The sequence below is a fragment of the Zootermopsis nevadensis genome, unplaced genomic scaffold, assembly GCF_977971745.1.
Source record: "Zootermopsis nevadensis isolate Lab colony 2312 unplaced genomic scaffold, Znev_1.0 Znev_ptg000030l, whole genome shotgun sequence".
NCBI lineage: Eukaryota > Metazoa > Arthropoda > Insecta > Blattodea > Termopsidae > Zootermopsis > Zootermopsis nevadensis.
The window spans coordinates 20925627-20941323 of NW_028259162.1; the positions used below are offsets into that span (position 1 = coordinate 20925627).

Here is a 15697-nt window from a genome sequence, read left to right on the forward strand (position 1 = left end):
ATTATGACTTTCGTCCAAAGAAAATTAACAAAATCATTAAAAAAAACTTGTCAGCATAGCCAGTCCCAGCCAAGATTAAAAAAAACTCTAATCATAACGACAGAACACCGAACAATAATTAAATGGCATGAATGACAACTGTGCAGTACATTCCTCCAAGTTCTTCAGCTCATCAAGAAAAGTTAATTACCACAATCTAACTTAATCAGTTCAATACAGTTCACAACTCATCTCTTACACGTCCATTTTAATACAGTATTCTGATCTACGTCAAAGTTAAAAGTGTGGTTTCTTCCGTTGGTTTCCCAATCAAAATTTTGTACACAATTCCTAACTCAATGAAAAGAGGCACATATATGGATTATAAATAGGTCTAATCTTTATAACAAATATTTATTATAACCCTGTAAAAAAATCAGTTCGAAATCTATACACAAAATTGTCATTAACCTAGTTCCGATGAGAAAAACTCACCTTCTGAGGACTATCGTAATATTCAGCTCTCTCATGCATGGAATAAGTTTAATGTCATCACATGCTCTGAGTTCTGTTAGATAACTTATGCAAACAGCTCATTCTCTAGATAATGAACACTGACCGGACATTGATAAAGGAGATAATGCTACAGCAGGGGTTAGAAAATAGGAGCTCAATTGCTAGTGACTAGTGGCACAAACAAGTGGGTTTCCTCATCAATTATTTCATAACAACGTATCAACTGCAAAAAATTATTTAGTATCTAGATGGATGAATTATGTACAGCAAACTAGAAAAGGTTCAGGTGGCAGCACACACAAACCAAGGAACTAAAATGGCAACAAACTTCACAGCGCGGAAGTACTGGGCAAAACTCTCGACTCCAAAAGATGTTCCCGAGAGATTTTTCATTGTCTGCCTCTGTCCCTCCAGGCAGTGCAGTGACTACCTTAAAATATGTCAATATCTGAAGAAGAAGAATAAAAAAACAGTGGACTCACTTCAACTCTGAAAATGGAGACAGTATGTTCCTAAAAATTACTGGTAGTTGCCTATAAGACCACACAGTGTCATAACCCAGAAGAAAACAATCCACATTTTCACTTCTGTTTGAACCTCAAATCTGAAATAATACGACATTTGTAAATTAAAATTAATTCTGTGCTGTAGCATCCTGGTATGTTCCGAGTTTTCTTAAGTGATTTTAAACACTCTCACTTTTTCATGAGTCTTATACACTACTGTGGAATACCCATTTTTTTTATTTTTTGACTAAATGTTTCAAATGAATTCAGTCATCATATTTTACAACTTATGTAAAATATCTGGATCTGACGATGCTGAATTCAATTCAAACATAGTCAAAAAAAATTGATATGAAAAAGTGATGATGCTTAAAAAATGCAAGAAAATCCAAATTAATGTAAAGAATTATGTTCTTTTGTAGTCTGTTCAATAATGTATGATCTGAAGCTTTCACGGCGACTAAGTATAATGAATTCTTCTCGAGCTACCAGCCATGTAGGGTGGTTTAATGCAGTCCTCGTCCTCAGGGTACTACAGTACCCTGAGGACAAGTATGAAGACGGTCCTTAAAAAGTTGATGTTTTCGTCGTTAAACCACCTTCCACGGCTGGTAGCCCGAGAAAAATTAATTACACTGTTTAATAATGTTTTGCCAAATGCACATGTCAAAAATCTTTCATTGGGAGAATGACTGTTAATGATGAACTGTAAACAGCGTGGCAGGAGCAGTTACAGCACAAACTGAAGTATCATTGCAGGGTATACCTGGAGGGACAAAATAAATGATAACCATCCCAGGAAAGATAATTTCAGAGCCAAGACTAAACACGGAATTCCCTAATACGAAGCAGCAGTGTTAACCACAATAGTGATGTTCAATGCATAGGTGAGCTTTTTGTTCACTCCTGCATCATGTTGACGTACTTATAAAGTGATTGGATGACAGATTCATGTCTGTGATTTAACATTAGTGACAACAGAGAATGGGAGTGATGACTAGAGCTTTAAATTCTGGAGAAAACAAAACTCAATTTTCCATCAGTAGTATACCGTAATATTCTTTACACAAATGTTATCCTTTATCAATATTTTTATGCACATATTAAATTCAATAATATTTAGTCTGTTTTATTAACTTCATTTCATTCTCTACCCAATACAGTTATTTTTCTTAAAGTAATAAATTTTAGTATTTCTCAAGTCACTGGAAGGTTGTAATGTGTACATGGCAATACAAAAACAAGCAATTTTTTTTGTGTGTGTGTCAGGTCCACGAATAACAATGCTAGACACCAATTATGAAAGAGCTCCAGAGTCTGATACTCCGTCTCCAGATGGAGAACAGTACAATGTCAGAAATGTCAGCACAGTCAAGGAGATTCCTACATTTGAAGATTCGATGGGTGGGCTAGCAGGGTCATTCTCCGCTGAGCAACATGGTGCTGTGAGTATCTACAAAATTAAGTAACATTTTTAAAGTCTGGAGGGAGAGAGACCAAAGAGACAATTAACCATCATCTCAAAATGGACAGATTTAAATACATCATTTGGCAACGTTGTTTCAACTGCAAAAGATTACATAATGCGAAATGAGATGAGATATGACTGTAAATGATGAATTGGTAAGGGTTTGGAAGGAGATAGCCATAACCTATTTTAATATAGGCCTGTCAGACCACTATTTTCCTGGAGAAAAACACGAGAAACCCAACATAATTGCTAGTATTGCAACAGAGATTCAAAACAGGTATCTTCCCGAAACAAACACAGAGTGTAACCACTACACACCTAACTGGTCTCTGCGTTGGACTGAGCTTTATTCCACACTCATTCAGTGAAGTTTCATATTTAACACAGCATGAATTAAATACATTACAGGAATAAATAACAACTGATTCTGGGTTCTCCGAATGCTTAACACATATTCAACTCTTTAAACAAATTCCTATTACCACGGAAACTAAATATCCATCTTAACCACGCAATCACCACAGATGCCTGTTACCTTGGTCAGTTCTTCTCTTGAAGACCCATGCCCTGAAATGTTTTTTAACTTGCCCATTTATTTATTCTTGGTTTGTTTAATGATCTTTCAAGTGCTTAAATTATATAATCTTGAATGACTGGATTATATAGTGAATATTAAAGCAGAAAAGATGTGAAAGGAATTAGTAATAACCTAATTTGAGGTATTCTTCTAGTATTTACCTGGACAGACTGAGAAAAACTGCAATAAACCTGTCAGGATAGCCAATCCCCAGAAACAGATTTGAACACAGGAGTGAAAACCACTCAACTGCAATGTCTGGTTTATGCATTTTAGGTACTGTACTGTTAAATTCAATTCAGTTTTAGGTTATGTTAGAGGGGGCAGAGGCAAAATTTGAATTGAATAATTTAATTCCCAGATACAGCGACTTTCTTGCACAGTTACAATATATTCAACTCATGAAAAATGTCCCTTTTCTTATGAAACTCTAAATGTATGAATGACATTGGACAATACAATGAAGTTCATATCCTCATAGACTATAAAACCTAAGATAATTTTTACAGTATCCTCCCATCCATTACACTTCAGTCTCTCAATTAGTTTTCTTTGGCTTACCAACATCTTCTATGCATCTGTCCCCCCAGCACCACCAGCCACATGCAGTTCTTCATCAATTTAATTTTGTAGGTTAGATGCTTGTAAGGAACAGATACAGAAGTAAATAGAGAAAACTACGTACATGTTCATGTTTCATTGGCAGACTACAGGACAAAATCAGTACATTATGAAGGTCACTACTAAATTCTTTGAAAATGTGGCAGAGCACAAATATCTGGAATGGACAGCATCAAATCAAAATTGCACTCACAAGAAAATTAACAGAACACTAAATTCAAGGAATGCTTGCTTCCATGCAGTTCAGAATCTTCTGTCTTTCCATCTGCTATCTAAAAATGCAATCATTAAAATACACAAAATTGTAATTTTACCTGTTGTTATGTATGAGTGTAAAATTTGGCATCTCACGTTAAGGAAAGAACACAGATAAGGGTTTTTGAGAACAGGGTTCTTAGGAGAATATTTGGACATAAGCAGGATTATGTGACAAGAGGCTGGATAAAACTGTAAATGAGTTCCATAATTTGTACTCTTCACCAAATATTACTAGAACGACCAAATCAAGGAATATGACAAAGGTTGGGACATGTAGTATGCATGGGGGGAAATAAGAAATGGGTATAACATTTTGGTTGGAAAGCCTGAAGGGAAGATACCACTCACCAGAACTAGACATAGATGGAAGGATAATATTAAAATAATCTTAGGAAACAGAAAATTTGTTTATTTACTAAACAATTACAGGCAAGGTGACTGTGAAGCTGAGATTATACCTGATAAATTTAATACAGCTGAAATCTGTAGCAGCAAAAATTATGCACAGAAATAAATCACTAAAGAATATAATAATTATTAATCTTGTTAGCCATATATTCTTCCTAAAACTTCTTGTTTACCAGTGTTTAGCCAAAAGCAAGTTTGTGTGTGTGTATAAACACTCAGAGTGATGGGTATGATGGGTAGATAAATGTAAGTTCAATGCAAAGAAGCCAACGTAGCCTATTTGAAGACATTCTGACATCTCATTGAAATGATGGAGGAAATACACAAAAACCCTGTCGGAACAGCAAGTTTCTTGGCAGATACTGAAGCAGAAATAGCAATAGTATCCCCCCCCCCCACCTCTTCTTAATTTTGTGCTTCTTACTTCAACTATCCTATTAACATATGGCATTTATATGTCATGCATGAGAATCTTCACTTTGCATTGCAGTTAAGTTTAAAAATGCTGAATAAAGTGCAGTGGAATATTATGAACAGATATACTCCATTAGCACTGAAAAGCCTGTCTTGATTTTGCAAGTCTGTTTAAGTCAGTTATTAAGTAAACATGGTCAACAAATATTTTCTAGTTATTTCACCACCTGCTATGCACCATTTTATGACACAAATAAGTTTGTGCAACCTGAAAACCGACGCAACACAAACTTCTAACACACAAATCATAACTCATATCTTCTCCTGTGAAAAATATGCATTAATCATTCGATTTCATTATTAATGTTTGGTCAATTAACATTAAATAGTTCATTGGCACGCATGGAACTGAACTAAATGAACGAATAGTGATAATTTAACATAAAAGAATAAATTCATACTTCCTGATATATTAAATACTACTGGTTTTGCCTCAAAAGCTATGACTGGATAAAATTGGCCTCTGGGTTTTATAAATGTCAGCCAGTATTGATCAATTCTGACAATACAATATGCAGACAAAAGAGGACTGACAAAGGCCTGCCTTCAGTAAGGTAACTATTGATTTACAACGCTTCCTACACACATCACAAACACATTCACTCCTTGACCTACACCCACTTGCTGTTCTACCTTACAAAAGTTATTTGTCATTCTGGCTAGAGCATGCCACTAAACATACAGAACCTCAATTGAAATTAATACTGTATCAGCACACAAGAACACAATGATAAAAATGCCAGATCCATAAAATGCAATCACAAAGTTTTCAACAAATTATGCCATAAATGACACCCTATCTTCTTTTTTCTATTTGAGCCATCACTGATTAGACAATCTGGCATAGTCTGATTCAGAACTGACTTCTGAAACAACTGATCCCTTCTGGAAGCATTTCAAAACAACTACCTGGACAATTAATTGCATGGTCTCTGCCTAAATACGGTAACAGAACAAAGAAAAAAGCAAACATTTCCATGCCCCAATGCAAAATTTGAATTTGCATCCTCAGCATTCAAGCAGTAAAAAACAAAACATACACTGATAAATTATAATAAATAATATTTTCTTTATGCATTTTTGTTGAAATCTGGTTTAACTTTTACGCTAAAATGCATTTACTTTTGAGTGACGGTATGTTGTAATTACAGAAGCTGGTACTGGTTCAGATGTAAAACACTAAGGGTGAAAATTATAAATCTGTACCTGAATGACCAATCAAATGATTCGTGGATATTTAATAACATTTTAAGACAGTTCAGATTATGTAGCATCAAATGATAGGATGATTAATGGATAATGAATTGGAGATGATATGGAAGAAGCACTACCTACTTTAACAATCAACGGTTCTCAATTTTGCCTACACAGTGTTTCATATGAATCTCAGAATAAAAAGTAATTATTTCCTTAACCACCTGATCTTTCTCATGGAAAAATGTTGTTTTTTTTTGAGGTGGGGATAAAATTTTCTTCTTCTTTTTCCGGTTTAACAATATTTCCACATTTTCCGGTACCCTTTTACGGGTCCCCAACTTTTCAGTTGGCTTGATCTATGAACATTCGGTAGGACTCCTTGGACGAGGGATCGGCCCATCGCAAGGCCTCTACCCGTACACAGGACAGCACAACACAGAAAAACATTCATGGCTTGAGTGGGATTCGAACCCACAGTCCCAGTGACCAAGCGGCACAAGGCCCATGCCTCATACCGCGCGGCCACTGCGGACCCCGGGATAAAATTTTTAAATATTATTTAGGCAATCTCCAAAGGGTCGATAAAAAACTGGTTCAACATTATCTCACTGGCATATGAATTAGTAACAGCATCCAAATTACAAGCCTACATCTCTTGCATTTATTTCCTTTCTCTTCAACAAAAATTACTGAAGACTGTAGAATAATGGTTACTTCAACAGAAAGGAGACTTCTGAAAATTCTGATTACAAGCATTCCTGTTCCAAAGAAAAATTCTTAGTCACTAGCTCTAATATTACTAGAGTTATCTGTTAAGAGTGTACCTAACTTTCAAGTCCAGATATTCTGCTATCAAAGTACTGCTATCACATTCCACGCTTCCTGCTAAAGCACTGGTGATACTATATCAAAAGGAAACAAAACTCAGTGAGGAACATGGATTGCTGGAGTACAAAAGTTCAGCCAACTGTAGGCACTGCAACTAAACTTCAAGACACATCAAGTTACAGCAACCCTTCTCACAAGGACTGTGGAGAGATCTCTAAGAAAGACGTAAAAACATTTGTTCAGTTTTTAGAATGGTTTTCTGAAGGAAAAAGAGGAAAACAACATTTTAGGGTGATACGGATTCCAAAAATAGAGCAAGTTCAGCAGTTGAAACCATTGCTGAATTGTTTGAGATTATTATATTTTATTTTTTATTCTTCATGAAAGAAAGATGTTTTGATGGAAGGGACCTATATTCACGCAAACATCATATATAAATTGTGAACCTTTATAATAAATGTCCCTTTTTTAAATAAGTTTTCAGAACATCTAAAAAGATCTTAGAAGGGAGAAGAATGCTGTATGTTCATGCATTCCCATACAATGTCTGAACAAAGTGGAAAATTTTGATTCAGATTGGAATGAAGGTGACTGTCATACACTGTATTTTAAATTCTCACCTTCTACGATTCCACCACCATTTTAAAATTTTGAAAAATACTCACATCATTTTGTGCAAGAACTTGAATGTCTGCATAATACTGATTTTCAATGGCAAACCTTCGTTACACATTTCACGAAAACAGGCAAACTAGTTAAAAATACTGCTCCAAACACAGATGTGATACAATAAGCCTCTCTTTCCTTGTGTTACAAGTGATTATTTATAAAAATGTATCAATTCAGTTCTTGTCTGTAGGTTTTTGCAGTTGCAGTTCAATGTATAACTTTGGCTTTTGGAGGAAAGAGCCGTGTCCTGCGTTCAATGCTGCTGCTGCTACCCAAAAGCCAGCTGCAAAAAACCTACAGACAAGAATTAAATGCCTCTAAAGGGAAGAATTGTATTTTAAAACATCTGACGCAGCTCTCACCTGAAAGCCAACGTTACAGATCAATCCAGTTCTTTGTTTCTTGATTTAACAGTGCTCTGTCAATTGCATATTACAGTGCACCGATGAACAGGGTATGTCTGCAGGATCTAAGGAAAACCAATGACGTAAGTCACACTGTCTCGTTTCTGAGCCAAGATAAAATTCCAGGACTTCCTCGATCAAAAGCAGGAGTGCCCACTTCACAGCAATGACCAGTCACATAAACATGAATACAAAGGACAAAAGACACTTGCAGCAAAGTCAAAATACTACATGAAATTTGAGGTTTTAAAACTTGTAAGAATTTAGATTGTGATCTTCTGGGTAAGACAGAATATAGTCTTCATTTCTACCCTAAATATGGAGGCATCAGCTTCCTCTCACACTCTGGTAACTACCTATATGACCATATGGTATTGCACCCTAGAAGATCACAATCTAATTCAAAATACAACAAACAGAAAACTGTAACCATCACAATTATGATGATGTTCTGTCCCTCCAGCTTCCAGACACAGAAACCCTATTATTCAGGGATGGAAAACGGCGCATTGACATGGTGCTGGTGTATGAAGAAGAGGACTATGGTGTAATGACATTAGCAGAGGTCACTAGGAGGGAGATGCGGAGGGTGTTTCAGGAGAATCTTGTAAAGGAAGGATTAGAACTGGAACTTGAGGAAAAGCATGTGAGTGAGTGACACGTAAGCTGAGATACCAACCTCTAAAAAAAGGAATGACCAATTAATTTACTAATGGGCTGAACCTTTATCTGCCATATAAGATAATGTTTCCTGTGGCGTAAATGTTGTACATTAAAGGTTAAAGTTGACTCAACTACAACTGCACTGTTTACTTGTAATTGGCAACACACTAATCAGAAATATTTATCTTTGGCTTCTGGGGATAAGCTGCATTGAATTTTGAAGGTTTCTGAACGTTTCAATAAACAATGCATTTGCCACCTTCAGCAATGTTTGCCAAAACTACGTAAAACTTTCAACATTCAATGCAGCTTATCCCCAAAAGCCAAAATCAATGTGAAGAGTAGGTCAGCATTAAAGTAGGAGAATCTACACATTTCACATCCTATCCCTTGCATTAAACATGAGGGAAAGCATTAATGCATGAATTGCTGAATGCATTGGACATTTCCAACACTTAATATAACTGTTTTTTTTCTGATTTAAATGTAATTTATTTTTTCACAAATATAATATGTGTCAGGAATGGGTTGCGTGACTTTTTGTTCACCTGTTCTTCCTTATGTGTGAAAGATCAGACTGTGGGAGCTCACGGCAGCAAACCAATCTAATTTAAGGTGTGGAAGTATTTTCTCTAACCCCAAACATTTCTCTTCCTAGATGGCATTTGACCAAGAAAAGTTTTTTCTGAAAGTGCATGTTCCTTGGAAAGCCCTGACACGGTATGCTGAGGTCATGAACATGAAGATGCCAATCAAGGTAACAAAAATCTCAGACTACAGACATTATATGTGAACGTCCGTATGAATATACATCGTAATCCTACTGAGCTCTCAAAGAATCATAAGATATGATGACACACTGCTGCAGTATAACAAGACAGAATTACTTCACGCTTCAAAGTACCTTCTTTACAATTTTATATTCCCTGCTGACCGTAATGTTATTTTATTTCTAACACAAACTAAAAGCTAAACGAGTTGATCAGCACTGCATATACTGATAAGAGGGCTGTCTGGTTGCAAGTGGTGACTAGAATTTCGGCTAGCAGCTGATTTCCCACAGGACATTTGAGAGTCGGCTTTTCGGGCTGTGGGTGCAATTTTGTAAATGAGGTTTATTTGCTACTGCATAATACTGCCTGGAATAGTAGCATTTGAATTGTTTATCTTTCAACCAAACTAGCCAACGATTCCAAATTTTCTGGGTGCCTTGCACCTCTATAAATTTATCTTTTAGGAAACCAAAATATTTTTCTAGCACATTTTCAAAACATTTTTGAGCCCTGCTGGTTATTACATAATATATAGTGTATTATTTGTGAAGCTAACTGACAGTAAACATATTACACTGTCAAGAGGAATACACTGTTTTTTTCCTTCTCAAAATTAATAGCATACTGAAATATGCTTCAACTAAGAATTATAGACTTTAATGAAATATAAATTTTACGTAATGAAACCACTTACTTTATGAATAAACATTTTTTAAAAGGACAGTAGGGATTATAGCACTATCAACCCTCCCAAAAACTCTCACAACTCCTAGTGTATATCTCTCATACCAAATTTAATCAGAATCTGTCTTGACTGACTGATGGATAGGCTGTCCTCTCCACTGTGTGTTAATTTTATAAACAGACTGCAAAGAACAAAGAAAGTAGTTGTACTCTTAATACAAAGCAGGAACTTGATAACTGATATAAATAGCATTTGCAGATTCAACACTGAGCCAAGAACAAGACTTTCAGTTGTTTCATTTTCTTAAAGGAAAATTAATTTGCAACCTGATGCTCTTCATCCATTAGAAACAATGAAGTAATACCTCAAAATGGGTGATTTACCATGAAGCGACATAAGATATGTGGACGACTAAAATAAAAACGTTTCTTATGGCTAATATCAAGCCATTTTAACTGAAAACTTGGGTATGAGATGTCTCAGCCAAGTTAATCCCATTAATACAGAAGCAGGCAGACAGGAAGAGGATATGTACTTACAATAATTTTTTTATGTTTTGCCAATTCTGTGATTACAAACAATATACATACTGCATTTCAAGTGAGATGCATGCCTTTTGTATTACTTTGTATAGTATAAGAAAGGGTGTTCCATTTAAAATGCAACCCTAACTGAAACAGCATTTGTAAGCTTTGGTGACATCAACGTAAAAAGACAAATGAGTTCTTTTCTTTAGATTTTTAGGTGTTCACACTGTAGTGTACACAGAGAACATCAACAACTTCAATTGCTGCGTAATAATGGGTTCAAACAATGGGATTCATGTCAGAACTACACTGCTGGGAAATAATAGGACCAAACAACTATCATTGTTGGAATTGACTGTTGCATAACAATGGGACCTCATATCAGATTAGAGAAAAATTGATCTATGGTTATTGTTGGACTGTTAAACAAAACTGATTTGGGATGCCATTAATCCAAGAATAGCCAAAGATGTAACAAACATTAGTGTAGGAATGACCTAGGATGTAACAATGAACTTGGATGAAGTGAATGAAGAACGCCTTTGGAATTTTGGTGTACTCCAAAGAGAATGACTCTCCAGTCTTGTAATTGTTAGGAAGAACTTCACAACAACTATGTAGCAGATGCAGAAAATGTCAACCACCACCGCAAAGACAAGCAAACACCCTTTTCACCATGTTTCATGAAACTTTGCAAAGCATTTCTGGGTATGCTGGCAAATTTGTTCAATACTGTATTTCATAAACAGTTTTTATGCAAAGTAATGTTTGAGAACAAACACACATTCTACCCACAAGTACACCATGTTTGCACCCACACAGGTTTTGCACAACTGGTGTAAGCAGTAGCTTAGCATCCAGGGTGACCTTGGCTCAAGAGTCACAAGGGATGCAGGGAGAGCATTACATAAGGGCGGACCTGGTTCTGAGTTTTTGTATCACAGTATGCGACTGGTTTTGGGTTGTGTTTTAAATGGTGCATCTTGTATAAGATGCATTTACCTCCACAAATTTTTAGAAATTGTACATCTAAAATGCCTTGCCACATAATCTTGTCTCTGAAGTGTATATGAAGTTATATTGTATTGTATGTGTGTTCAAGAGTTAATTTCCAGGGACTAACTGTTCTGTATATTATTTCCATGGGCAGTGTTTTGTCAGGACGAGTGACGGACCAAGAGCAGTATTCAAGGTCATGTATTGTCCCCATTATTTCAGAATTTACTGGTTCACCGGGTGATGCTTGCTCTCTGACAAAAACTTTTTTCAACATTTTCAGCTTTGTACATATGCGTGTGAGTGCTCATAATGACTGTTTCTTTCTTATTTGTTTTTTTCTTTCCACTACTACTACCATGCTAAAACAAGAGATTCATAAGCCTAGGTAAAGCCTGGGTAAGTGCAACGAAAATGTGCTCGCATGTGGCTTGCTTTGTATGTTATTCATGCAAAGGGAATTGAAAGGCTTCACAAATCCCAATAAACACAATGCCCTCCTCATGAAATACATTAACTAACTAACTAGATGGCTTACCGAACCCGAAGGTTCATCACCGAATTAACCAAAGCCCTCCACCGGACCCTGTCCTGGGCCAACAAAATCCAGTTTCCTTCAACTCCTATCTCCCATAGATCCCGCCTGAGATTATCCTCCCATCTACGTCTAGGTCTCCCCAGCGGTCTCTTCCCTTCAGGTTTCCCAACCAGTACCCGGTGCACACCTCTTGTCTTAGTTAATTTAATTCTGAATGCATATAATTTCAGCATGCTTGCAGTAATAAATATTTAGTGCTACAGAGAGAAAGAAGGTAACGATCTTCTAATGTTTCTAACATGTGCCTACCTGTCAGGGGTAACAGAACCAGCAATATAGTAATTCCACATGCTCTCAACATAGGGTGACAAAGATAATGGCCGGCAGAGACCTAAAACTTAATGTAAAATCTGAACTGTGTTGGGGCCATGACAGCATGGTATTCACAGCATTTAAAGACTTTGTATTTGTCAGATGTGAGAGATGTACAAAAAATACAGAAATATTTGCATTGGATCCGGTTGATCTTGAACCCAATTACAGAGTCTGGCACTGTACTATTATAACATCAGATTCCTGTGAATATAAACTGAAAGGGCTGAAATTTAGAATTTCATATCACATTTATAGGCTTTCTTCAATTTTATATTTATATGTCCAACATAAGAAAGACAGAGATCTGAAATTAAAACTTCAAAATCAATAGAAAGCAGAGATACCATTCAGCAAATACTTGCCTGCATACTTGGCCTATTTTGTAGATTCACAATTTAAATTTTCCTTCACATTTAACTTATCTTGGCAATTCTGCAGTAATTTAAGGATGATTGGGCTGTTGAACTTGCAAACGCTATAGAAAACTTTCAACGTCTTTATATTCTATAGAAATTGTAATTACAAACCACCCAAAAGCATTTCAACATGTACAAAGAAGTGTGTGAGGTATAGAATGATCCTCAAGAGGGCATGATTAAAGGCTAAGTTGCATGTGAGTTAATACTGCACTGACCTTTCATAACACCTGAATCAATGTAATATCTCACTATATACCTGGGATGACAACAGTAATGCTTTTTTAAACACTTTAAGCTTGGCATGCAAATTTCACTACCTAAAATGTAATAAATTTGTAAAAGGGATAAATAGTGCATAAAATCAGTGTTTCCAAGCATTTTTCGCAATTTATGTTATTCAAATTTACTATATATATATATTACACATATAAAAAATATTAATTTTTTGTATGGAACTGTTTCACAAGCAAAATCATAGGTCAATGAATGGAGCAAAATGAAACCTGTATCAATTCTCCATATTGACAAGTTCCTTTTACACGAGTTAATTCTAAAAATGCCACCTTTCTTCTCTACAATGCCAAAATTTTCTGTGTCTCTGTAATTTGATCTAACAAGAGTTATCTTCGCCTTCATATACTTCTATCCCAATTATTCTGAAATCAGTCACCATTCATGTAAGATGTACTGTTCAATTGTAAAGCAATTACTCTCACGAGAATAAAACGGGAAAGTTCCAACAGAAATATTTTGTGATATATAACATCGTTATTAGTTTGTCCTGCAAGCACCTTAAGACCTCTAATACAACACAACTTCCCTTCTGTTCCTCATTCTCAGAAATCTATAATTTTTCCCCACTGATAAATCAATAAAAACTAATTCTACACCATGGTGCGAGTCATTTAACTAATGAATACCAACTGATGTGTCATAGATCAAAAGTAGGTTACAAAGTAATTTAGTTGAGCTTAAGTTTTGTCTATGAAACAAACTGTTTAATAAAATATATACAACAGTTCAGTAACGTTTACTTAAAATTTGCTGGGAATAAAGTGCTCAGACCTTATTCAAAAAACAGTATGATAGGCTCATGTTTATTTTAATTACTACTCAAACTGAATTCCATTTTAATAAAATACACTTCCACCAATTTACATTATTAGATTTTCAGTGATCGTGTATGACGGTGCAGCAGCAAAACCGGTAGTAAAAACTTTCCGGTTCTGTTTAACATCATTATATTCCAAAAATGAATATACTGTTTTTTTAAATTCATTTATCATAATTATTGGCCTATTCTAACTTAAGTTAGTGCTATCATATATCTTGCAGGGCTATTTTGCTGAAACTTCAGAAATCAACAACTCCCCTATCCTCCATGTCAGCTAATAATCCAACCAGAACATAACAGAATTTTTCAAAAGTGCATATATACTTCAACAAACTACCACAGAAATCCAATACAAGAATTCTTATTTAGTTCTCAGGGTCACCCTCAGTTGTTACAAATTTATTCTGCTTATGATATCATCCTAGCAAACTAAAGCATGACAAAGACAGATTACAGTTACAGCTTCTTTTCCCAGAATAATGCATTCATAATTCATACGCAAATGTGTGGTCGCACATAAGTCTACCATCATGTTCTTCACAACCCTATTTTGAACACATATGCATGCATGGTAAGTTTGGTGCCATACGTTCATATCGTGCATGTGCACACTAAAGTTCATGTTCAACTAACTTCTGCATGTCACACAAACCACTACAACAGTGCAGTCAAAGAATTATGTTTTGGACAAAAAGGTAATGAAATTAGTTTTGAAGAAAGTGATAAAAATGAACAGAATATGCATGGCGACAAAAACAAAGAATCTGTTCCTCACTAAGATAACAATATCATAAACATGCCATTTAAAAGACCATGTCTGCAAACTGTTAGTAAATGTAACATACCATTAATAAGGCACAGAATGGAACCAAAAATCATAAAGGAAAAACATGAAGATATCCGTCTTCTGGGTTATTGCGCTGTGTAGTCTGGTCGATGTTAACCAACGTTTCAGAGGTCATACTGCCTCCGTCATCAGGGCGATGAGTATGAAGATTTCTGTCTTCTGGGTTGTTGCGCTGTGTAGTCTGGTCGATGTTTACCAACGTTTCAGAGGTCATACTGCCTCCGTCATCAGGGCGGTGAGTATGAAGATTTCTGTCTTCTGGGTTGTTGCGCTGGGTAGTCTGGTCGATGTTTACCAACGTTTCAGAGGTCATACTGCCTCCGTCATCAGGGCCCTGATAACGGAGGCAGTATGACCTCTGAAACGTTGGTCAACATCGTCCAGACAACACAGCGCAACAACCCAGAAGACAGAAATCTTCATACTCATCGCTGTGAGAACCTCAAGTCTTACAAGGAAAAACATGTTTGATGACATAACATAAGGGCACAAAGAACATTGAACATAAAGAAAGAAATGCTTCCTGAAATAAGACACAGTTCAGGAGCACCCCATATACACTTGTTTCAGAAACGTGACTTCATCTCCTCTCTTTTATTACTTAGATGAGAACATAAGAATAAAAGTATACACCTTGGTTTTAGCAATACCAAGACAGTGTACTTGTGCTTTGATCAGGCAAATATTCCTGCAGCATCAATGAGACCCAACACCACTGCACTTGATTTTCATCATATCTCTTTTATAAAAGATAATATAACATTAAACAAAACACTTGAAACTAAAATATTCTCTAAATATGGATTCATTAAAATTACTAATAGTTGTGCAGGGAAGGCTGCTAATTACAAA

General features: G+C 35.8%; 2 protein-coding genes across 11 annotated transcripts in view; one reads left to right on the forward strand and one right to left on the reverse strand.

Moving 5' to 3' along the window:
* LOC110828972 (BLOC-1 related complex subunit 5) overlaps positions 1 to 15697 on the reverse strand; it is a 132195-nt gene that overhangs the window by 43957 nt on the left and 72541 nt on the right. Inside the window, exon 1 of one of the 6 annotated variants that reach the window (XM_087358746.1) lies at positions 475 to 529. The exons of the other annotated variants lie outside the window; for them this stretch is intronic. The gene's annotated coding sequence lies outside the window, so the exon portion shown is untranslated. Of the gene's footprint in view, positions 1 to 474; positions 530 to 15697 lie in introns of those variants that run through there. 6 annotated transcript variants of the gene reach the window in all.
* The window catches only part of LOC110828963 (uncharacterized), a 66325-nt gene that overhangs the window by 32019 nt on the left and 18609 nt on the right, over positions 1 to 15697 (forward strand). For 3 of the 5 annotated variants that reach the window (XM_087358741.1, XM_087358737.1, XM_087358739.1), the window contains exons 9-12: positions 2271 to 2446; positions 8372 to 8554; positions 9230 to 9328; positions 11707 to 11748. In XM_087358741.1, the coding sequence (XP_087214867.1) occupies positions 2271 to 2446; positions 8372 to 8554; positions 9230 to 9328; positions 11707 to 11748 (500 nt within the window). Of the gene's footprint in view, positions 1 to 2270; positions 2447 to 8371; positions 8555 to 9229; positions 9329 to 11706; positions 11749 to 11924; positions 11952 to 15697 lie in introns of all 5 variants that reach the window. The other 2 variants (XM_087358738.1, XM_087358740.1) reach the window with 2 other exon arrangements.